The 24,009-nt window shown below is 44.9% G+C and overlaps 1 protein-coding gene across 4 annotated transcripts in view; it reads right to left on the bottom strand.

Moving 5' to 3' along the window:
- The window catches only part of MTUS2 (microtubule associated scaffold protein 2), a 247,728-nt gene that overhangs the window by 10,290 nt on the left and 213,429 nt on the right, over nucleotides 1–24,009 (bottom strand). For all 4 annotated transcript variants that reach the window (XM_072326396.1, XM_072326397.1, XM_072326398.1 and 1 more), the window contains 2 exons: nucleotides 8,641–8,707; nucleotides 4,352–4,566 (listed from right to left, as the gene is read on the bottom strand). In XM_072326396.1, the coding sequence (XP_072182497.1) occupies nucleotides 4,352–4,566; nucleotides 8,641–8,707 (282 nt within the window). The remainder of the gene's footprint in view (nucleotides 1–4,351; nucleotides 4,567–8,640; nucleotides 8,708–24,009) is intronic.

Here is a 24,009-nt window from a genome sequence, read left to right on the forward strand (position 1 = left end):
GCATTCATCAGAGCAGTTCTGAGTGCTACCATCGATGACCTGATGTGTTTTTCCAGGTTTTGTAATCACAGTGAGCTCATTCCCTATACACACAGCCTGTGATATCTGGCAATGCACAGAATCGAGCTGTTTGATTTTTACAGAGAAACAGCTGTTCACTGCAAAGTCACTTCACACAGCCTTTTTGTCCACTCTTACGCCGAACATTGGTAGATACTGCAGCCAAGCATATCTACACTGAAATAAATGTTCTTTTGCTGTTTATCTGTCAAACATATGTAGTAGATCACCCATCAGGAGCAATATTTCACATCGGCTTGGAGAAGGTTATCTCTTAGAATAAAAAAAACAGGCATTAAACACGGAATTTAAAAGTATACAAATCCATTTTCTTAAAACTGTGGAAGACAACTAAGAGGTGAGCAGCTGCTCACAGAACAGTATGGAACTCCGCTTGTTGATATACTGCATGGGAGAGCAGGCCAAGAGGGGTTAGTTGACCCACTGGGCTACTATTGGGATATGAACTATCACTTGACTTCTCCCAGTCAGCATGTCTCATATGAGCATTGCCACATTCTTTACCTCGCCCTTACTTAACTCTTTATTCATGCTCTAATTGCTGCTCAGCTCAGCAGCACCCCAAAGGAACAATTAAGATCAACTCCAACACCCTCAGAAGGTGGAGGGGTCTCCTTTCTCTGCCACAATCCTTGTCAGGTTATTTATCTCTAAGGCCAATTAAATATGCTCCGGTTTTCAAATGGTCTCCAGGGTTTTTTCTGTCTTCTGAATGCTTTATATTCTCATCCCCAATGTCTCCTTTTAAGCTTCTTGCATGACCTCCAGCCTGCAGTTTTCATAGCAGATTGTCTACTTGGCAGCTGGAACCAGATCTCTTGGATCACATTCCAACCCTGCCACTAACTTACTCTGTAAGCTTGATCAACTCACTTAAATCCTGTGTCACAGTTACTTCTGGCAATAAAAACAAGTTCATATGGGATTTTTAAGGATGAATAAGGCAAAGGGAAGAGGAGGCTCTAGTAGGAATTCAGTAGGCTGGAGGACAAAACAGTTTGAGTTCAACTGTTCAAGAAACACTGGCAATTCAGGAGCGCAGACTGATAATTTTGCACTTAGCTGCAAGGAGCAGAGAAATATTAGCATGCACTGTCACACCTGATCACTGCTGGCTCAGCAGCATTAGGGCTGAACCATTCCAATCCCTTGAGCAGGCTGTGTACTGTGGCATGCTCAGAGCCAAGTGCTTCCCCTCTCCAGAGCATCATCTCTCTAAGTGGAGCAGAGGATGAAGAAATCTTTGGCTGTGAGGCTGTTATGGATCCTTAGTTCTCAGGCAACTTGTTTCAGAGGCTAACACAGTTCCCCCAGTTCTTCTTGTCCTGTTCCAGGGCAAGAGGCCAAGAAGTGCTGCTGGCGAACAGCTTTCCAGCCAGGTTCTGATAGCAACAAACACAGGATGGGTGTACAGCTGAGTATGAGGCAGGAGAGAAAGACTACTAAAACTCATCATGAGATGCTGGAAGAACCACGAATTGAAAAGACAGAGATACCAGACTCAAAACAGAGGTTCTGAAGCAACAGAGAGAAAAATTTGCTCTGATTCCTGTAATTCTAGGAACTAAGAGTTCTGGATCAAACCAAAAGGATTGGAGGAGGGAGAACTACTTGCCCCACTAAAGGGAAGATGTACTTCCACTGTTTCAGTGTGGTGATTAATAGCACTGCAACAGATGAGGACACAAGAAAAATAAGTATACTGGTAGTCAAGTGACCCATGTAACTTACACTGCAGTGATCAGCCTGAGGGGAATAAAGTCACCATCCACCCTTGTCTTTGGAGCTTGGAGGAGTACTTCAAAGGGAAGCAAAGATAAGTGATCAGAACTCCGAGCAAAAAACTAACTTGCAAAACAAATTCCTTCACAAATGCTAATGCCTGATGATCCAGGAGGGGCAAGGATTGCAGCTAGAGCTGGTATCTCTTTCAAGACAAGCTGGCACACTTAACACAGTGAAGGGGATAAAATAGCCAAAGCTTTTGGGAATGCCACCCCATCCTTTACAATATAACCCAAAGCAGAATATTTGAGGGGCTTTGTAAGAAAAATGTCTGTCATAAACTAAAATGGGAACCAAGAGACATGGTTCAAGAACAGACACTGCGCACTTCCAGAGAAAGACTGTGAAAACTCTACAGTAGGGCACAAAACCCTATTTTATAGCATCTTCCCAGGCAGCTTTAAAAATCAAGGCATCAACAGAAATAAGGCAGTTTGTCTGGGACAAAAGAGCTTGGTCACATAAAGCCTTTGTATTGCACTTTACAAGCCATGCAAATCAATAACAGCTAACAAGCACAGCAATTAAAATGGGTAAAATCCAGAGATAGAGCTTCAGGCTCCCCCCCGAGGAATTAACACGAATCTTTACCTGGGAGAAAGAAGAAACATCCCTATAAAACTATGTTTGCTGGAATCAGCTGTCAAAGATTATGGGTCCACTGATAGCAGAGTAAACAAACAAGAAGGAAGCTGGCAGCTTGGGGTGGGGGACCTGGGGAGGGGAGATTCTGCCAACAGCTCCCTTTTGAAGAAAGGCTACAAAGGAGCCCATAACACTGCTCTGCTGCACATAGCACAGTGGCACACAGTGCTCTTGTCCCCTCTACCTGCATGGTGGCACCTGCAGTGGTAGGGGCACAGGCTGTGATGCAGTGTGTCTATCTGATGTAGCTGTCTGACCCATGTGCCAGCCCTGCCTTATCATTGGCATTATGCTGTAAAAGCAGCACAAGTGACATAAAGTTGTAACCATCTCAGTTGGTATTGTTGCTCCTGCCTCAGGAGCTTTAAAGGGCATAAATGGGGTCATTTCCTGTTTTATAAATGTTTGAGCTTAAAGACAGTGGACTGCAGCCTCTGCTGTGCCCCAACCTACTGTTTTCATAGAATCACAGAATCATTAAGATTGGAAAGATCAATCAGATCATCTAGTCCAACCATCAGACCATGCCTGTGATTGCTTTCGACCATGTCACTCAGTGTGACATCTATCCTTTCCCTTCCCTTGAGCTAAATGCAGAGCAGACCCTCTTCCTGGCTCCTGTAGGAGCTTCAGCTATGGCATCACAGTGCTACAGCAACATTTACCCCTTAATCCTGCTAAACTATCTTGGGCACAGGCTCTGCTGATGAGGCTGGCCCACTTCCAAAGCAAGCCCTGTCACTATTCAAGGAGAAGGGGGAACAGTGTGGGACATCTGCACTGCAGAGTGTTGCTGACAATCTACATGGCCTCAGAGAGGGAAAAAAGTCACTCCCACCTCCAGCTTTTGTGGGCTCTCATGAAATGCCCAGGTTGGGGAGTATGTCGCTTGCAAGCAGGGTCCTGCTGGCTAGGCTCAGGATTTGCAGAGGCAACTTGCCCTTGTGCTGCTCTGGGTGCCCATAGCAGCAGGGTCTATGGTTACATCATAGCTTCATAGCACAGGTGGTAAAGAGTACCTGAGTGCTGCAAACACTCATAGATTAGATAGATCACTCCTCATGTGAGGAAAAACCCTCATGTACTGTGGTGCTGAGCAATGTGTAAGAGTTGCAGCTGGAAAAATTAGAATTGTACCCTATGTTCACTGAGTACAGTACAAAGTGCATGAAAAGACAAACTGTAGGCAAAACTGGCATAATCCACAGCAGCACATTCTGTCACCATGAGGTGCCCATGCATGAATTATGGTGATCATTTATTCCAGCTATTAAAAAGAAGACTATAGTAGCTGTATGTGGGAGCCTTCCTTCCTGCCTATGTAAAAGTTGCAGTGTGAGGAGAAATGTTTGTTTGGGACAATTTGAGAGACTTAATGTGAATGATGGAGAAGAAATCAGGGACCCTGGAGTGTATCACCCACTTGATATTTAGGTTATGTGTTACACGGACCCCATCACTTCACTGTATCAGCAATGGCATTGGAAAGAATGAAGGGCAGGGTTCTGTTGGCCTTACTTTTGCATAACAGATTCCTGCTCAACCTGACTGGAATAGGAGGGATAGGGAGCAAGTAGGTGTGGGGAGCAAAGCTACTATAATTATTTATGTTCATTGTAAAACATCAGGAAGCATGTTAAGAAAACACATGGCAATGTAGCATGAGACCATATGCCATTAAGAATAATAGGAGGGAAATGCCATAATCTGGAATATATTCTTCTAGTCATCGGTTTGTTACCAATGTCTTCATATTGGAGATTGCCTATGTTTTTCATTACCTGAACACACTCAGAACAGGCATGGTCTGCTTTTCAGAAGCAAACAGGCTAGAACTGACCTGGTGCAGATGCTGAGACTTGACCATCTCCAGCTGCAGCTTGTGCTGCTCCTGCAGGCTCTCTATCTTGGTGCTGTAATCCTCATGTAAACGCTGCTCCAGCACCTGCAGCTCCTCCTTCTGCTGCCAGCGAAGCTTTCTCGCCTCCTCCTCTAAGCGCCTCTCCAGATCATCCTTCTCGTTCTGTAGTTTCTTACATCTCGCTGTGTTGATGGCTGAGGACACAAAAATATACAGTCAGGCTCTGAGCTCCTTGGGAGCAAGGGTGGCATCAGCTCTGCAAATCACTGAGCACAGCGATTCTTGCCAACACCGGGCCTCCCCAGAATCCCAATTGTAAACAGGCTCTCACAATCTCCGTCTTCCTCCCTTTAACACACATACACAGGAGTATTTATTTGAATAGAGGCATTTGCAGAGCCCTGCAAATGCCCATGCAAAACTGGGGTCTGGAATAATAAAAAACCAAGGAATTTCATGGACCTCCATTCCATTGCAGGAATGTCCCCTTTCCAGCCAGTCCGACAGTCTTGGACTAATAAATCAAGTCTCTGGGGCCTCTACTTTGTCTTGGATGGTAAAGACAGCACATGTGACAATCACTTGACACAGAGCCTTTCATCTGGGACAAGAGACTTTCCTTATCTCCTTTTCTCAGGTCATAGCCTTGGCCATAGTCCCACTTGCAACGACAAACCAGGGAAGCAGAAGACCTATGGGTTCTTGAGTTGCATCCTATGCATGCTCAAGTTAGATGTGTCCATGCAAGATACTTACTTACCCATCTAACTAATGTCCAAACTTGCTCACTATGCCCAGACTCTAGACAGATATTGCTGCTTTGGTCCTGTCCTGATCCTGATGTTTTCTGAAGCATTAAATGGACCATGTGCCCCTTTCAGGCTCTCTGTTCCCTAAAGGAAGTGAGGCTGTACCAGGGAGCTCAGCACTGCAGCAATGCCACATAGAAAGCTTTCCCACCTACCTCACACCTCAACTGCACTTATATGGTCATGAAATGTCCTGTCTCTGTAGTTCGGCTTATAGCTGTAAACTCTGGCTCTTACTTTTGCTGTAGCAGTTTCACTTGGTGTGCAAAGCTACCACAGAGCCTGCAGCTCTGGATTCAGAATAATTGAAACTTACTAAGGCTTTAAATTGGAGCTGCAATGAAACCCTTCTCTTCGTAGCCTCTCTAATGAGATTACCCAGCGCACAGGGAGGGCAGGCAATGGAGTGACATGTTCTAACCAAAAGAAAGTCAATCTGTAAAACTTCCCAGAACATGAAACTCTTTCCATCACCTAAAACACAGAAATGTTCATGCTTCGCACATCAAACTTTGATGCTGCGCACAAGATGGAAGAAAAGAGGGCAAGTGTGTCTGTGTGGCACAACCCCACACAACCCACATGCTAAAGGAAGCAAATAATGAGGCCATTTCCCAGGAAATTTGCCCTGTGCTGAATATAAAACACTTCAAACAGAAAACAGCAGCCATGCTGGGTTACAGGGGTGCAGGTGCCATTGCCTCCCTGCTCCCTGAGCTGTTCCATTTCCCACCTTGTTACGGTGCGCAACAGATAAGCAAAACTCAATTCAGGCCAGGTTGAGAAGGTGAGGGAGGGGGAGATGGACCAAATCTCTTGCAGAAAACCAGAGCTGGAGCCCAGCCTCTTTGCATTACAGGGTCGCCCCATGGGATCTGGTGGCTGATGTCATATGTACAGGGACCGCCTGCTCCTGACATGAGAAATGGGCTCTGCATCCAACAGCAATAACAAATTGTGCAGACTGAGCCATTACTTCTGACCCTTAGCCACAGAACCACAGACAAATCACAGAGCCCTTGTTAGAGTTCAGCCTCCTCTGACCGGGAGGCACATCCAGAAGGAGCTGCCACTCAGGCTTTCAAACTCCAGCAAATTCACAGTGCAGACTTTAAACTTGACATCTGATTGTCTTCCATTCATAAAGGCATTTATGCACCTCCACACCTCTCAGCTCACTTCATGTGTCATTTGTCTGACAGCAAAGGAACACTCAACTCTGACATTTAATTTCCACTACTGCGAGGGGAAACAGAAGGTGTTCAACACCTCTTTTTTTTCCCCAGGAATCTCAGTGTTGCAGCTGAAAAGTGCTTATATGTATAATTTATAAAGGTAGTTGTCTTGAGGGTAGAACAGTTGCTTGTAGTGTTTTTCTAGCCTTGTTATTTCTAGCAAAATACATGAACAAACCATTTTTGTATAAAATAAATAACAAGTTGCTTGGTGCTTCTAAAGCTGTGGATGCAGACATCCCTCTCCAAGCTGAGAAGCGGCACTTTTCCATTTCATTGTATGATGAGGTGTGTGTCTCCACAACAGTGCTAGAGGTAAAGGTGGAGGGTGTCACCCAAACCTTAAACATCCTGCCTGGCTCCAGAAGGGTACAGCTCACAACAGTGTTTTACACACGTGGAAGTCTCAGATCCCCTGGGGCATCTCAAGCAGCACTGAGCACCTATTTCTGGCCTAGATCTGCCTAAGATGGGACTAGATACCCAGCTCACATGTAGACGTTTAAAACAAAGTGAATAATTACGATTAGAGGGACACTCCTGGACACTGGCCTGTCAAAACTGGACCACCTGAGTGTTGCTCTCTCTTCACTGACTGCACAGAGAACCTCAAGAACCAGCCTGCATCACACATGCAATGTGACACTATCCGGATTAGAGCTATCATCTATATGACCAAACATTAGGCCAACCACCTGTACCATTCCTGGCCACTCCAGCCTAGTTTTACTGTTTCATCCACACATTTGCATCTGTGAATCTAACTTACATGGCAAACATATACATGAGAAATAGAGAATTTCTGACCAATACTCATCTGGGCTGATTACTTTTAAATTAACGAGAATCTGCTTATCAAAGTGACCAAGACAAGTCAGAACTACACCTTGGCTGTAGTCAAAACAAGTAAGTAACTGGTTCACTCTGTACCTTTACCCTAAATGTTAACTCCAGCTGCCTGTGATTGCTGATGTCAAGTGACTGTTTTTATCTGCATAAAGCTTGGCAGAATAGGTAAAATTTTGTACTACGTACATATTCATCTGAGAAGAACAGCATAACCCTCGTATTACGGAGGTGGGATGTACATCTCCACTAGCACCCAAAGCTTGCACTGCTTTAGAGTCAGCAAAGAACTGACTGACAAGGACAGACCTCACACACATGGCATTGGTTACTGCACCTTGCTTGCAGATTCAAAACACAGTTGGTTTCACACCACCAGTCACAAAAGTAAGGGTGTAAATAGATCCTTTGCTCCCTGCTGTAAACCCAATGGAGAACATAAGCAAACCCAGAGGCAGGGCTTCCAAATGAGAATCAGATATACAACAGAGAGCTTCAGATGTGCCCTTCCTAAGCACTTGTAGAAGCAGCTACTTTGTGAGTGATGCTGAGGATGGATGAAGCCAAATATTGGGATGTAACTGTACATAATATTTCACTATTGGTGCAGTATCCTTTGGCAATGGGGACAAAAGTCTCGCACTGAAATAGCAATCATCCAAAATATTTCAGAGGGGCGCAGCAGGGAGCACAAGCAGCTGGGCATCAGAAAAGGGTTGTGCTCAGCTTTTCTGCTGTGAGTTTCCAGAGGCAAAGCAAAGGCAAGGCACAGCCCTCCCTGTTGGGAAGGATCTACAGTCTTGTCTCTCTCAAGGGGAGGCAGAGCTACTTTGGGCTCAGTAAGTCCCACATGACACAATTCCATAGAATCATCTGAGTTGGAAGAGATCTTTAAAGGTCGTCTGGTCCAACTGTTTGCAATAAGCAGGAACACAGGAAGACCACGTGCTCAGAGCCCTGTCCAGCCTGGCCTTGAATGTCTCTAGGATGGGGTATCCACCACCTCTCTGGGCAACTTTGTCTTTATATCCAGTCTAAATCTCCCCTCTTTCATTTGAAATCATTTCCCCTTGTCCTGTCACAACCGCCCCTGCTGAAGAGTCTGTCCTCTTCTTTCTTATAGCTCCTCTTTAGATACTGAAGGGCCACTCTCAGGTGGATTTACAAAGAGCCACTTGTTTAGTACAGACGATATACAACGAGTTTCAGTGCATCGTGATGGACTTGACTGCACAACAACAAAGTGAAATCACAGGATCCCCTTGCCACTGGGTTTCAGAAGACACTTTGACCCCTGTATGATCAGATCACAGAGAATACATGACTTTGTATAAACTGAGAGAAACACTTTTGTTGTTATTTTGCTTGTGCTACTTACCGACTTCATCCCTGATCTTTGTAAGCTCAACTCCTAGCTCGTCTATTTTCACAAGAGCATTTTCTTTCTGTTTAAGGGGGAAAAAAAAGAGAGAGAAATATGTATATAGTCCCCGGGTTTATCCCAGATAAGCACTTTCACATGTTCACTTAGTAAAGCAGATCAGAATGACTCCTCAGATTTTTGGGGATAGTGGGATAGGTAGGGAGGATTATAATGAACTCATTCAGTTTTTCAAGCTTAAAAGCCACCATTCATTGGCCAGAAATATCTTTGTTTGACAGAAATATATATACACAAAGCCATGTGCTCATGACAGTACTGAATACACTGATAACTCCCCTGTGTCTAAAAGGACTTGTCTACTATTCAAGTATTATTCTACTACTGTTCAATCTGTGAACCATTCATGGTTGGACAAGACATACAGGAGGATACTGTTAATTCTGTTTGAACACTTCCATCTATTTGTGCCTGCATCTACCACAGTAATATGGTAACAAAACACTATGCTCACGTAGTTGAATTTGCAGAGCAGATTACTGCACTTACACCATTCTAGCAATGGTGGGCATACCCTACACTGACAGACACCTCTCATAGCATGATGCTCATGCCTATTTCCACACTTCCTTCTGATTGTTTTATTGTCCGTAAAGGATATGAGCTCCTTTCCTTGACCTTTCTCAAAAGAAATCTGAATACTTACGGCAATAAAACAGATGAGCTGGACAAAGGAAAAATAAACCGCATTTTCATGAAGAATGTTGAGGTTTTGCTACTGAAATGTGCGACTTTGATAATGGATATTTCATAAATGTTGTGTAAATTGACAAAGAAAAGCCTCGGGAAAATCTATAGGAGTTCATTGGTTTGATGCAATAAATCCCAGCATATCGGTATCAGCGTTTGAAATTGGAAAGGTCCTGAATCAGATTAGGGAGAAGGCAAAGGAAAGTACCCTCTGTGTAGACATGCTGGCCATATCACTTATGGCTAGGAAAGCTGGGGGAAGCTACTATAAGTGTGCCCCAGGCTAAAAAGGCTAATGAATCTCTAAAGGACACCATGGAAAAATCACATTCAAGAAACAAGGCAGTGTAGTAGCAAATGGAATTTAAAAGATGGAATATAATGGAAGTGGAATGAAATTCAGAGCCTAACGTTTCTCTTTATTTTTCCTGCGTTTAACTTCAACTCTGTTAAGAGAAACACAGAACTGCTTTCATTGTGGTAATACCAGGAAATCATAACCTCGAATGTGAAGTAACCCTTTATATTGTGCCATTTTGGGGTGGCTTCTACCAGTTCCAAGGCACTCGCTTCCCAGAAAGTTTTACCTTTAAGATCCACCTAATGATTGGTGGATCTGATTGGCGGAGCCAGCTCCATACACTGACACTGCTGACTAATGCACAGGGCATCGCCTGCCAGGACTGCAGAGTCCTCAGACTGCATTAGGCTCAGAAGTCGTTTTTATTTCCTTTGCTTTAGTTAAAAAAGAAAAACAAACAAACAAACAAACAAACAAAAGCCTCGAAGAAACAAAAAGATCCAGATTAAAATAACCTGGTAAGTGCCTCTTGCACAGGTGTAGAAAACAGCATTCTTACAGAGAGAATGTTCCCCCCTTTGGAGAGTATCACTGCATCTGCCCACACTGCCCAGTAGCTCCCTTGGAGTCAGGAAGCGTTCCTGACAGGCTGCCAGGAGTGGTGCCCTTGGAGGTATGTGCTCAGGGATACATTGGATATGGGACTCGCAGATGGGGAGAACCTGCTTAAGTTACCCGCTCCCAGAAAGTAAAACAATTTACAGCAAGGAGGATCTGAGTCTTGTATGTGCCAGCACCTACAGATGAGCAAAACTCCTTGGGATTTTTAATTAACATGTCCTAGTTTAAAAAGTAGAGTTTAAACTTCGATTCTGCCTAAGAAATATCACAGAATCACAGAATTTTTCAGGTTGGAAAAGACCTAGAAGATCATCTAGTCCAACCATTACCAATACTTCCCAGCTAAACCATATTCCTCAACGCAACATCCAAACGTTTCTTGAACACTCCCATGGTCGGTGACTTTACTACCTCCTTGGGCAGTGCATTCCAATGCCTGACTACCCTTTCTGAGAAGAAATACTTCCTAATGTCCAGCCTGAACCTCCCCTGTATCAACAATATGTCAGACTCCTCGTCTGATGTTCCCTCAGAAGGGGTTTGCCCTACCTCTGAGGATGCCTGGGGGTGAATTGCTCTTCAGAAGAGAGGAGAAATCACTGCGGTGCCAGCTGGAAGATGCTGTCCACAAACCCACCTTCCAGCATGAGCACCACCCCATTAGGACAGTGGAACACTTGGCCAACACCATGATGCTGGGGCTTGCAGAGCAGCCCTGGGGCTATCTCAAGCAGCTGTGTTGGTACAGCTCAGGTGCTTTGGCTGTCATGTAACTCCCCTAGCAACGCTTCTTGTGCTGGCTTATAATGCAGTCAGAGCTTCCACATTGCACTTCGGGACCTCTTTTCCTGTCTCTTGAGGCATCAGACCTGAGGCATCAAGTTTTATTGTAGTGCAGCTTTCTTGGAGGATTTTTTACTTAGACTTGGACTCCATGGTCCTCATGAGTTCCAGCTTGGGATACTCTATGACCAGTGCTTATTTTGCCCTTCTGTGAGAGAGGCAATGAGTGCTTTGGCTGATCACTGGATCAGCCTCATGGTTTCCTGGATGTGCAGTGAACTCACAAATCCCTGACATTTTCTGTTACTGTAACCTGCTTTGTCAGTGTAACAAGATAGGATTAGACTGCAGGCATTCCTGGGACCAGTGTCAACATGACACTAATCCCATAGCCTTTCCCTGTTATCATCAGTGGGGCTCAGCACATAACCAGCACACCAGAGCCAGTGCAGCCAGGGCTCTGGGAATGCCAGTGCTTGGGAAACCCTGTGTTGCAGTAGAGTGAAACTGGATCTGAAGTGAGAACAAAAAGCGATCAGATCCAATGTGGAGATTCATAGGGGTCCAACCTCAAAACATCAAAACAACTAGAAAATGCCCAAGCACACAAGGTAAAGTCTGCCAAAACAAATGTGCAAGACCCAAAATTAACAGGATATCCTATTGAATTAATCAATGTTCATTATATTTATCACAAATGAGTATTTGGCAGAGAAGGCAGAGCAGACAGGAACCTTTCTGCCTTCCCATAGGTTTGTGCCCTATGGGCTCAGCAGACCCACAGAGCTCTGCAGCTTCCCTTCACTCGGGCACTGCTTGGAGAAGAGCTGCTCAGAGGGACTGAGGGCCGGGTCCAACCCAGGGCTTCATGGCTCAGCTGCCACCCCAGGGCCACGGCTGGTTCCAGTGGTTGAAAAGGCCACAGACACTATGAGGAGACTGCATGTATCCAGTCCTTCAGCGCAGTAGGCAAAAGAAACTGCTACGATCTGAGTCAGGATTTTTCTTCCTCTCCTAAACGTGAAAGCAAGACAGTGGGTTGTTGTTGTTGTTGTTTTGTTTTGTTTTGTTTTGTTTTTAACAAAGCAAAACGTTGCTTTTATTTTGTTAGAGACTTTTAATGAATGGCAAATGTAATTATTGCTTGGAAGACTTACAAGAAAGGTCTTCCATTGGCTGCATCCCAAGAAATGACTCTGAGACTGACGTATGTCTCATTAACTGAAATCATGCTCCTGATGGAGATTAAAGAAATTGGCCCCTCATATCTAACACAATGGTTAAGTCTTGTGTCTGGACACATCCCATCTCCTCAGCCAGAAGGAAATGCAGAACAAAATAGGTGAAATGATATGTTAGCTCTGTGCTAATGCTCTGTTGAACAAAAGCTCTGCTAACATCTCTTTTTCCTATCATAAGCTTTAAAGCATGCAGACCTCCCAGCATTTCTCCTGTGAAGGATTCAGCAACACTGCAGCAAGTAAACCAGGCACTGAATGTGGTACTTATGTGCTCCCAATTCAATTTGAAACTCCCTGATGTCCCTGAAGGACAGACAGAGGCAGCAGATTGGTGCAGCTCCAGGAGAGTGGGCAAGCAGGCAGGCAGGCAGGGGGAGGAATTCGATCACTTTCCAGTTCACAACAGTGGCCATAAACTTAGCGGTGCAGTTTAGAAAATGAAAATCAAACACACCAATAAGCAATAGTAGGTCTGCTTCACAAATGACACAGGTTAGGCCGCGAGGATCATGAGCCATGCACAAAGTCACCTGCAGCTGAGAAAGCTAGCAGAGCAGTGGGAGTCACAGCCACAAATGGACACGTTCCTCCTCCCTGATGACTAATAATGCACTTGCAGTATGCTGCATCCTAAGGTCTGAGAATGGGTACAGACTGTCTGCAAACATTTCCTAATGCTCTGCACTGCCACCTAAAAATATGCACTGCACACAGATGCTCTGTGGCACCACATTGGTTATTAACATTGCTCCTTCAGAACACTTTTCCTGTATCCAGAGCTTTCAAATTCAAAAAGATTAAAACAAGAAAGAAAGAAAGAAAGAGGGAGACTCTGACCTGCAGATGGTGCTTAGTCATGGTTGTGCTTTATTCAGAGTTCCCTGGGGGCAGGCCATAAATAATCAGGGGAAAAAAGAGAATATACATTGGGAAACCTGTCATACCAATAAATAGTTCAGCTGATACTTGCAGGAGCAATGACTGCTGCCCACTGTGACTCATGTGCACAATGACCTACGGCCTTCCCTCCATCAGGGGGGCAGCACTAATCCTCCCCCATCACTTCCTTTTGCCCAAAGTTCACAGGTGAAGCTGACCACCGGGACAGCCCCCAGTACGTGCACTTGCACAACTTTCACATTAAGCCTGACCTTAGCTCCATTTAAACACATTACTAGGTAAGAGGGGACAGCACCAGCTTTTCATTTGACTGACGATGAGTATCTTAAAAACCCAAACTCTCATGAAGTACACTGCACAAGCACATGTTTCTGCCAAGATAGCTGCTATTAAGCAAATTAAATGCATGCGGTCATCTATAAACCTCAGGCAAAGGCCAAGGAACACAGCACCAAACGCAGTGTTAGCTCTACCTGACAGCTCCCTCGCACAAGGCAGCCTCCTGCTACCTGTAGCTGTGTACCTACCTCTGCTCTGTTCCCTGCCCGACTCTTTCCGACGCTCGGAAGCTCGGTCCTGTTAGATCCATCCTGAAAGCAGTTTCCAGGAGGTTGGAACTGGCCGATCCTTAAGGTCCCGTCCAACCCAAGCCACCGACACGTCAGAAAGGAGCGTTAGAGATAAGCCCTTAGGACAGGTAGGGCCGCCCGATCTCTCTTCAAACTTCACCAAACTTCTTTGACATCTCGCACCTCTGCACGTCCACCGACAGCGCGCCCGAAGCCCACCGCGCTCCGTGGCCGCCTTCCAGCCCCAGCCCCCGGCACGGCACCACCGAGCATCGCCCCTCCCCGCCTCGGGCTCCCCGCTCCCGGCCCGAGGGAGAAATATCTCTCCAAGTACCGTGCGGTCCTCGCAGAGCTCCGCCGAGAAGCAGCGCCCCATCTTGCCCCGCAGTGTCAGAACGATGCCCCGGCGATGCCGCCGTGACGAAGGGCCGCTGGCCCAGGGGGTGCGGCAGGGGCCGCACCGCGGTAACGGTGGGACGGAGGGCAACGGCCCCGCAAGTCCGCCAGCTCCGGCCGCGCTGAAACCCGAGAGGGAGCCCGGGCTGTCCCCGTAAGGCGGGTCCTCGTCACGGCGATCTTCATGCTGCGCTCGCGGTCATTTATCACCGCGGTCCCGCACCTCCGCACTCAGCCCGGACGTCTCCGGGCTCGCTGCTGGCTGGCTGCGCCGCGGACATCCCGAGCTGAGCGCCGACCGGGCGGCTGGGAGCGCTGTGCGCACTGCGCGCACCGTGCGCACGCTGCGGCTCGCTGCGCTCCGCGTTCCAGCTATGCCGCCCTCCCCGCGCCGCTGTCCCTCTCCTGAAGCGCTCCTCGAGATCCCCAGCAAAATCCCTGCCCGCGGTGATGTGTAGGACTGCAAAGCACAGACCTCTGCAGTCTGCAATGAGAGTTTTGTAACGCTTCGGGATGATTTTTTTTCCCCCCTCAGAGAAATGACTTAAAGTGTGGCTATCGGTTGCATAAGCAAGACTGAAAAGCAAAAGTTGGGCACTGCAGTTCTGAGAGTCCAAATTAAAACTAACACCTCGGGTGATGTGATGAATCACAGTCACAGAGTCTCAGAGTCACAGAACGGGTTGGCTTGCAAGGGACCAACCCAGCCCTGACTCCTGTTGTGTGCAGGGACAGCTCCCAGCAGCTCAGGCCAAGGGCCCCATCCAGCCTGGCCTTGAGCACCTCCAGGGATGGGGCACCCACAGCTCTCTGGGCAGCCCGAGTCAGTGCCTCGCCACTCCGTGAGTAAAGAATTTCACCCTGACATGTAACATAAATCTCCCCTCTTTTAGTTTAAAGCCATGCCCCCTTCTCCCATCACTATCAGACCATGTAAAAAGTCAGTCTCCTTCCTGTTTATAAGATTACCTCAAGTCCTGGAAGGTCCAGAGCCTTCCCTATGCTAACCAAGCCCAGCTCCCTGAGCCTGTCTTCATAGTAGAGGTGCTGCAGCCCTCTGCACATCTTCATGACCCTCATATAGTGGTAAAATAAATAAATAAAAAACTAAATCTTCACTCAGCACACATGCTTGTGCAAGACCTAACTATTCTTTGCAACACATGGAAATGAATTTTGTTGGCTCCTGAAAAGCTGCTGAGTAGAAATAAAAAGATACCTCAAAATACAGTAAAATTGTTTCATCTTCACTGTACAAACTTCTTCTTTGTTTCCTTGTTTGTTTGTTTTGCTAAACAAGAAAAATGAAAGAATGTGAAGTCCAAAGTCATCATTCTTATGGATGATTAACAGGAATTTCAATGGAAGATGGACAGTCACCAGCTGGAAATAACAGCAAAGTTAAGGACTGTGCTGCTTATTCAGTCATCAAATGACAACGATGAACACCTTGATACAGCTCTGGGTAAAGCAAATACAAGCCTAAGCTGTCAGAAAAAGAGGAGAGGGAATGAGGAGAGGTAATGAGCACTCTGAGGATAAGGCAGAGGCCAACAGGGTCTGAGGAAACTTGGGCTGTCAGTTAAAATTCACCTTAGATGTTGCGCTGTTTCCTTACTGGAAATAGAAGTTATGGCACTATGGGACATGGTTTAGTGAGGGGATGTGGCAGGTCAGACTGATGAGTTGGCAAGTCTTGTTTCTGATCTAGATGATGCTGTGATTCTATGAAAATACAGGTAAGGCCTGCAAAGAGGGCGATGGGAATAATAATTACATTTGAAAACATTAAAATAGTTGCATACAACAAGGTACTTAACGGTATGTTTCACAAGGCACTCCAGCATCTATTGACTTCATTGGAAACAACTGTTAGGATCTCCCTGGGTGAAGCTCTCGGGTAATTAAAGTCCAAGAAGGACATCTAGAATTTTACACATCCCAAGGGAGCTCCTTAGTCTATAAACAACCTATTTTAATGCTAAAATGGCACTCAGGTATCCATTTTTTTTCTATGCTGACAGAATCAGTGCTTTCCCCTATGAAGTGCATTACACAATTCCTATTTGCTGTTCAAACACTTATAATACTTTACATCTATTTTAAATAAACTCTCTTCCTTCCTTCCTTCCTTCCTTCCTTCCTTCCTTCCTTCCTTCCTTCCTTCCTTCCTTCCTTCCTTCCTTCCTTCCTTCCTTCCTTCCTTCCTTCCTTCCTTCCTTCCTTCCTTCCTTCCTTCCTTCCTTCCTTCCTTCCTTCCTTCCTTCCTTCCTTCCTTCCTTCCTTCCTTCCTTCCTTTTCCCCTCCCTTCCCTCCCCTCCCTTCTATCCTTCCTTCCCTTCCTTCCCTTCCTTCTCTTCCTTCCTTTTCCCCTCTCTCATTCTCACAAACTATCTCACAGATATATTCCCCAACACCAAAATATTTCATTACAATCAGAGAACTTGACAGCTTCTACTTTTAGTTTGATATGTCCTGTATTTTAAATAATGGTAATACATAGAACACATGAACAATATGCACATACACACACTATATATATATATAGTCTTTTCAACACGTTCTGCAGAGTATATTTTATTAAATAAATTCATTTAATTAGCAAAAGATCAGGTTGCATTCTCCAGTGAAAGCACAGCCAGCTGAATGTTACACGTCCCCTTTCCACTACATACTTCATAGTATGCTTTCACTGAGACAAAGGATGGATGTGACAACCCCAGAAGACCAAACTGGAGAGAATCTGCCAAGGATCTGGCAATCAAAAGTGGGTTCAGATGATGGGTGGTGTCTACTGTGAAACCATACCCTGATCACACATAGCACTCCACCATCAGACCCATCATCTTGTGCTGATGTCCACTAGGTACCCAAGCAAGGGGAAGTCAGGAATCCTTCCTGGGTTTAAAGTATCTGGAGGTTCAGGGGGCTGGTACAGCACTGCGCTTCCCACAGCCACATGTCTGAAGTAGGTTACTTATGGGTACTGTTAAGAAGACTGACTGTGAACCTGCAATATATATAGCCCCTACCTTTGTGTATGTTTACATGCCTGTATATGGTACATATACAAATAGCATGGAACTGTAGCTATAGTTGTAATTAAACATGCATATATCACATTTTATATTTAGTTTTGTGTGTATCATAGTATAATAGTATCATAGTATCATAGTATCGTGCGAGTTGGAAGGGACCTTAGAGATCATCGAGTCCAACTCCCGGGTTTCGAGCCCTCTGTGTAGCAAAGCGGCACTTCTACCCCCTGCGCCACAGGGGGGATTCGAACCCAGGCCCTCCGGTGCTGGAAGCAGCACTTTATACCACTGCGCCACTCTCTATTTCTTTTTATGCTAAGAAGCCTAACATAGAATAGTGAATTAATTCCCACTGATTCCATATGTAAAGGGAAAGGGAGCTTTTGCAGTATGGTGAGGGTGATTTCCAGTGTCCCCGAGGGAACTCCCATCATTAGCAGGATTACAACCCAGTCCCAAGGCCTTCTGCCCTGCACCCTGCTTCCTTATGGCCAAACAACTCAGCTGAGATGGATGTGCTGTTTGACAGGGACTGCTCTTCATTACAAGTCTTCACATGTGAGACAGAACATTAAATAAACCCTGTAAAAACTCCATAGGCAGCCCATAAAGCTGCATGCCACGGGTGCAAACGGTGACACAAGCAATGAAAATCTTAATTGCTTAAGATTTTCCACACACTGAACTTTCCAAATGTGTTGTCACGCTAGCACAAAGCCTGTGATAAAATCCCTGCTGCAAAACAGCTCCAGGCAAACAGGTAGATCTCCTCAATGGTCCTCTAATAAGCAATGGGGCTATCTTTGTAATTAACATGCACTGCTTATAGCACAGCAAGGGCCAGAGGCTTTAGCTAGAGGCAGAACCTTACTGTCAAGGGCTAGAGGCTTTAGCTAGAGGCAGAACCTTACTGTCAAGGGCTAGAGGCTTTAGCTAGAGGCCGACCCTTATTGTATGGGGCAATGCAATACAAAAAGGCTCAGCACCAAATGCTGTGGTATATCAGAGACCCAATTCCTTGGAATCTGTGTGGAACAACACAAGAAAGGAGCAGAGTGCTGGGGAAAGCAAATAGGGATCAGAGCCTGGCCCCCTCCTCACTATCTTACCCTCCTTAACACATCCCAGCAGAGGCAGCAATGCAAACCCAATGCATAAACAAGAGAAACATACAGAAGCAGCTCTGGATTCTTAACCAATAGGACCTGATAACTTCTTGCTTCATGGAAGCTGGTACCCTTTGCAGGAGTGACTCAGTGCTTGCCCCACATTTCCACAGTGCTTGTCTTCAAAGGTTTGAAGAAAAGATGGAAATTCATGAAGGAAAACAAGAGAAGGAAAACTAAAGCCAATGTTTTGAGAAGAAGCTCTCTTGTATTTACTGTATCTGAAGGGAGATGATGGCTGTAACACTGAACTACATGTGTCATTGAGCAGGAGGATCCTTATGTGAACTGCACGTTATCCATCTTTTATGAAACACTGAAAATATGTGCTGAGAGGCCTACCATGAGAAGTATGTCAAACAAATATTTAACTCGTGCTGAATAGAAAACAGTCTGAGGGCTGGACTGTAGGAAAGATCACACATAGGGCCTCAAGGGATATGAATTCTTTTGCAAGACAATTGCCAGCTCCGGAAATAGGTTGGTAGTGCAGTATCAGTGGTTATGGAAAGAAATAGTAAACCGGGAGAAAGCTGAAGGAGACAGAGATGAGAAGTGAGGACCAGGAATACAGAAGACAAACAGCACTGAGCTATGGGGAGAGAAAATGGGTATGGAGGGCTGAGGTGGGGAACAGCACAAGTTGAAAAGCAGCTTCACTTGGAAAAGAAACCAAAGCACGGATCATGAGCAAAGGTGAAACACAGGAGGAAGAAAAAGTCATTCTGAAGACAGCATTGCAGAAAACAAAGGACCATACTGCAGAGAACGGGATGGGAAACAGCAGACTGCAGGAATGAGGAGATAAGGAGGGACGTGAAGGTCAGGTTCAGATGACCTAATGCATAACTGAGACCTTCTGTGATGTCTCAGCTCTAGAGGGTGACAGAAAAGTCAGGCAGTCGTTGAGTGTCACCTCCTGCCATTCCTTGCAGTCAGTAGTGAGAGGTGATGGTGACACTGACATCAAACACCTCTGAAGGATGAAATGAGAAGAAGCCGCTTGTGGCACACAGTGTCTTGTCTGAGGCAGTATCAGATGGGGCAGAACAAGGCTATGCCAGCAGTGTATTTGGAATAGAGGTTCAGAAGCCTGCTGGGTGGTTTGTCACAGGTTGTCACTCATGGCAAAGACCTGACAGTGAATCAGACTGGTATTAAAACTAAACCAGCGGGCAAGTGGGAGACAGAGACAACCTCTCCAGCACAGGGCCAGCTTCTCTGGGGTAAAAGCGTTTGTGGATGTGGCATGGCAGCACAGTGCTCTGCTGGCAGCTGGGAGGTGAGCCCTTTCATCTTGACAGAGTACAAGACACAGCGGCCTGAACGACAAAAGTGAATACTTTCACTATTGTCCCATTGGAGCTGCATTACAAGTTTTCTTTGATGCAGCTCTGCTGATAGTAACAATGCTCACCATGTCGGCCACTATACATGTACATGTAATACATTATTCTTGTGTATGTAATACATTATTCTTCCAGGTTAACTTAAAAAAAATACATGTCAGGTAATGAAATGCAGAGATTTGGGGATTTCTGAACATCTGAACAGTCAATCATTAATTTCAGCTAGACGACTCAGTTTGAGCTGAAGGTCATGCCAGATGTCTCTGGAATGGCAATTTCCCTTGGATTTATGGTAAGTTTCACATTCTGTGTATTACTCAGTGCCATGAGGTTTTAATGATCCTTGGGTGACTTGTGTGGAAGGAAACATTTTTTAATAGAGTTTTAATAATCCAATTACACTATTGTATATCTGGAAGACTAGAATGTTTACACTAGTATTTAACAGATCAACATGGACTACGTGCTCTCTGTTTCTCAAATGAGAGCCCAGCCAGCTGACCAAATTGTTAATTCATTTTTCATATGGGAAGAATGTAAAGATCTACACAGAATTCTTTCAGAGCTTTGTTATTTCTGCTAGTGTAGCCTTACATTTATTTTTACAGCAGTATCTTGCAAGGCTGTGGATTAAAATGCACCAGAGGACAACACTTTATTAGGGTATTTTCTAGTTCTTGGTGTCCAGAGTGGTGCAAAGTGAGCATTTGCTACAGATTCCAAACCAACCAGCTCTTGCTGACAAGGAATTCATCTTTTCCTCGTATGAAACGTCATTTATCCACCAAGATCCCACGGAATGAAAACAAATGCATATTTTCATTGAACTCCTCACCTGCCCTCTGCCCAGGGATATACAACCCCCAGGGCTATGTCTAAATTCCAAACCTCTGAGTAGATTAAAGCAGATGGCCATTTTCTTACATCAATTTCTCAGAGAAACATTCCCTTCTTTTCCCAACAGCCTTGGAATCTCCTCTTCTTCCTATCACCACTGAGATATACTGGCCCAAAGCCAGTGACTACTTGAAGCTGCCGCACTGTGAGGCTGAGCAGAGCAAGGGCTGAGTGTTGGCACCCTGTGACAGCAATGTCAGCAGCAAAAATTCCAATGGCTTCACGTGCTTACAGTTATTTGAAAGATGAAATGATAATAAACATTTCTTAGATCGTTACTAAAAAAGACAACAACACCTTCTGAGCAACCTAGCCTAGCTGTATTAGCCCCCGTTGATTACAGGGAATTGGTCTGGATGACCCTTAGGGGTCCTTTTCAGCTCAAGCAATTTTGTGATTCAATGAGTCTAAGATTCTATGAAATTATTTCTTGTTATGTATGAGATATAACTGCACAAAAGCAGCATCTGAATCACATCTCAGGTGTGAGAGAAAGGGAAGGAATTCCAGGAGACTGCAGTTGAGATCTCTTAGAGTTCACATCTGGAACTGGAGAGCTCGGACCTGAAGGGGAGGTAAGAGATGAGCTGTGTTTAGGGCATCTGATCCAAAAATGAAGCTACACACTTCTGGATGGCTGTGAGGACACAGAAAGAATCACAGAATCATAGACATGTTTGAGTTAGAAGGGATTGCAGCTGTAGGCAGACCCTTCTGATTTACAGCAGCACCTTCTAATGGAGATTCTCCTGCACCGAAATCAGCCACTTTGTCTTTTTTTCCCAACAAAATCAGTTGTGCTCTGTAATCTATCACAGCAAAGGCTTTTTTTCCAGCCCTTGTAGCTGCCTATTGCTCTTCTCTGTTTCAATTGTTTTCTGAAGAATTGTGGGCACTGATGTTAAATGTCATATTCCAGTATCACTCTCCCCAGCACTGAATATGCGGGTGATATCATCCTTTTTACTTCTAGTTATTTGCCATTTCTCCTTAATTCAGTCAAAGGTCTTCACTGTTTTTCTTAACACAAACTCACAGTAGGAATTCACCTTGTTTTGCTCTGACACCAAAAACCCTAATTACTCCTGGAGTTAACAGCTTTCCAGCTGACACACAAACCATGGTTCTGCAGCATGACTTGCATTCTGTGTTTGCATTTGTTCATTACATTCTGGTTGCATTACGACACATTTCACTTAAATGGCCCAGATCACTTCGTACTACCACGTGGTCCAAATGCCTTCCCTGAGCCAGGCTCTTTCTACAGTGTGCCACTCACAGGAGGATGGGGTGAAGGGATGAAGTCTGGTTGGTTGTGCAAAAGACAGCATCATCGTGAAAGAGAACTCCAAGCAGAGCTGGCTTCAGCCCTGCTGAAAGCTCACCAAGAAAAGAATCTGGGAATCTGAGAATCAGTAGGAATGCAAGCATGCTGGTTTTGTATGACCATGATAGCACACTTGCAGTCTCTTAGTCAAATCTGTGGCTACATGCCTGCTAAAATTTGTAACCACAATCTATAAGGGATGCAACAGGGATATGAAATTGCACCTGCAAAATTAAAGATCAAATCAGAGCTTTGCTAATAAAGAGCAAGCTCCTCTTCTGACACTACATCAATATGGAAATCCTTTTGAGAAGTGACACACAGACACAAAGAGCTAACAGGTGGGAACTGTAATTCACACTCTACGTCTGTCTCCAAACCTTGGTTTGCATTGGAACAACCTCACAACTCCCAGGACTTTTCCACGACAGGGAAAAATCCACCATATTGCTGCAAAGTCCCTGTTGTGCATCAGCTCAAAATGTGTCCGCTGATGGATCCACGGAAGAAGACTTATGATATTTACACTCTCACCACCTGGGACTGCAGCTGTAACGTTGGAAACATGGTGAATTAAATCTGTCCAAGTTTGTAACTTATGCAGTGGAGAGGAAAAACAGTAAATAATCTTCTGAAGTCTTTCTGCAAATAACATTTAAAAATAACTTTGGGGATAGGGAAGAAAAGACAGAGTATATTTTAATGCTCCTAAAACCTAGTAACTTCACTTTAACAAGGATAGGTGAAACTCTGTCTTATGTGCAACAGAAAATATCCCAAGACTATGGGAAAGAACTTCAAACATTATAAACATACGCATGGCATCTACACAAATATAAGGCATATATTCAATTGTTCCATGTTTATTTTTAAGATGAATCACTGTCATGTGTTTAGACACCGCTTTGACTATGTTATGTTCCTTCATTATGTGTTTGTTTTTAAAAATACCATCTAGCAAAAGGTGAAGGCAAGAATATCGGGGTCAAATACATTGAAGGGTATGAGAAGAACATTGCATGCGCCAGGCTACGCAGTACACCAGATAAAGGGAAAAAACATTTTGCTTTGCTCTTGCCTTGTGCATAGAACAGAAGAGCCACATATTCAGAAGGGCCTTCCACAGAGTGAGGGCACCTCCCCAGGAACAAATCCCCAGGGAAGTGGCCATGGCCCCAAGCCTGATGGTGTTGAAGAGGTGTCCAGATCACACATTCAGATTAATGGTGTAACTTCTAGGTTGAACTCAGTTTTCAGCTTTTCTTCTTATTTTAGCAAATCAGCCTGCCCAGGCCCCATCCAACCTGGCCTTGAGTGTTTTCAAGGATGGAGCATCCACAGCCTCTCTAGGCAGCCTGTGCCAGTGCGTCACTGCCCTCACAGTGGAGACTTTTATGCTATCATCTAACATAAATCTTCCCTCTTTAAGTTTAAAACCATTTTCTTCCCAGAAATGTTCTAAGACAGCAGAACAGACTGTAGACGTGTGCTTCTGTGCTTGAAGGTTGTGCATTCGTGTTCAGGTACACGATCATGTCTACCTTTCCTCATAGATCCCAGAATGAATTGGACATTTGCCTCAGTCGTATTGACTTCCCAGTTTTAATTGTGCTGCTGTCCACTTAGATGCTGAACACTTCAGGACTAGAACATCATCTCCATGCTGTTTGCAAAGTGTCTAGCACAATGTTGGGATAACTGGAATAATGAAAATGTTAATGTCCTAAGTTCTAATGAGGCTGTTTCATAGAGCTCAAGTATTAAGCTAAAAGGAATACAGCAAGTCAGCCAAATGCTTTTAAGACTTCCAGTTCAGCCCAGACAACATCTTTTTGTCCCTTGTTCTGTATAATTCAATTAAACACAAGCTAATGTTATCTGAACAGATTGCCTTGCACTGGCAAATAAGAAGATAAAGACTAAAGACTTATTTTTCAGGTAAAACTGTCATAAGGGATGGGATGGGATGGGATGGGATGGGATGGGATGGGATGGGATGGGATGGGATGGGATAGATAGGGTAGGACA

This window comes from Excalfactoria chinensis, chromosome 1 (assembly GCF_039878825.1).
Source record: "Excalfactoria chinensis isolate bCotChi1 chromosome 1, bCotChi1.hap2, whole genome shotgun sequence".
In the NCBI taxonomy this organism is placed as follows: Eukaryota; Metazoa; Chordata; class Aves; order Galliformes; family Phasianidae; genus Excalfactoria; species Excalfactoria chinensis.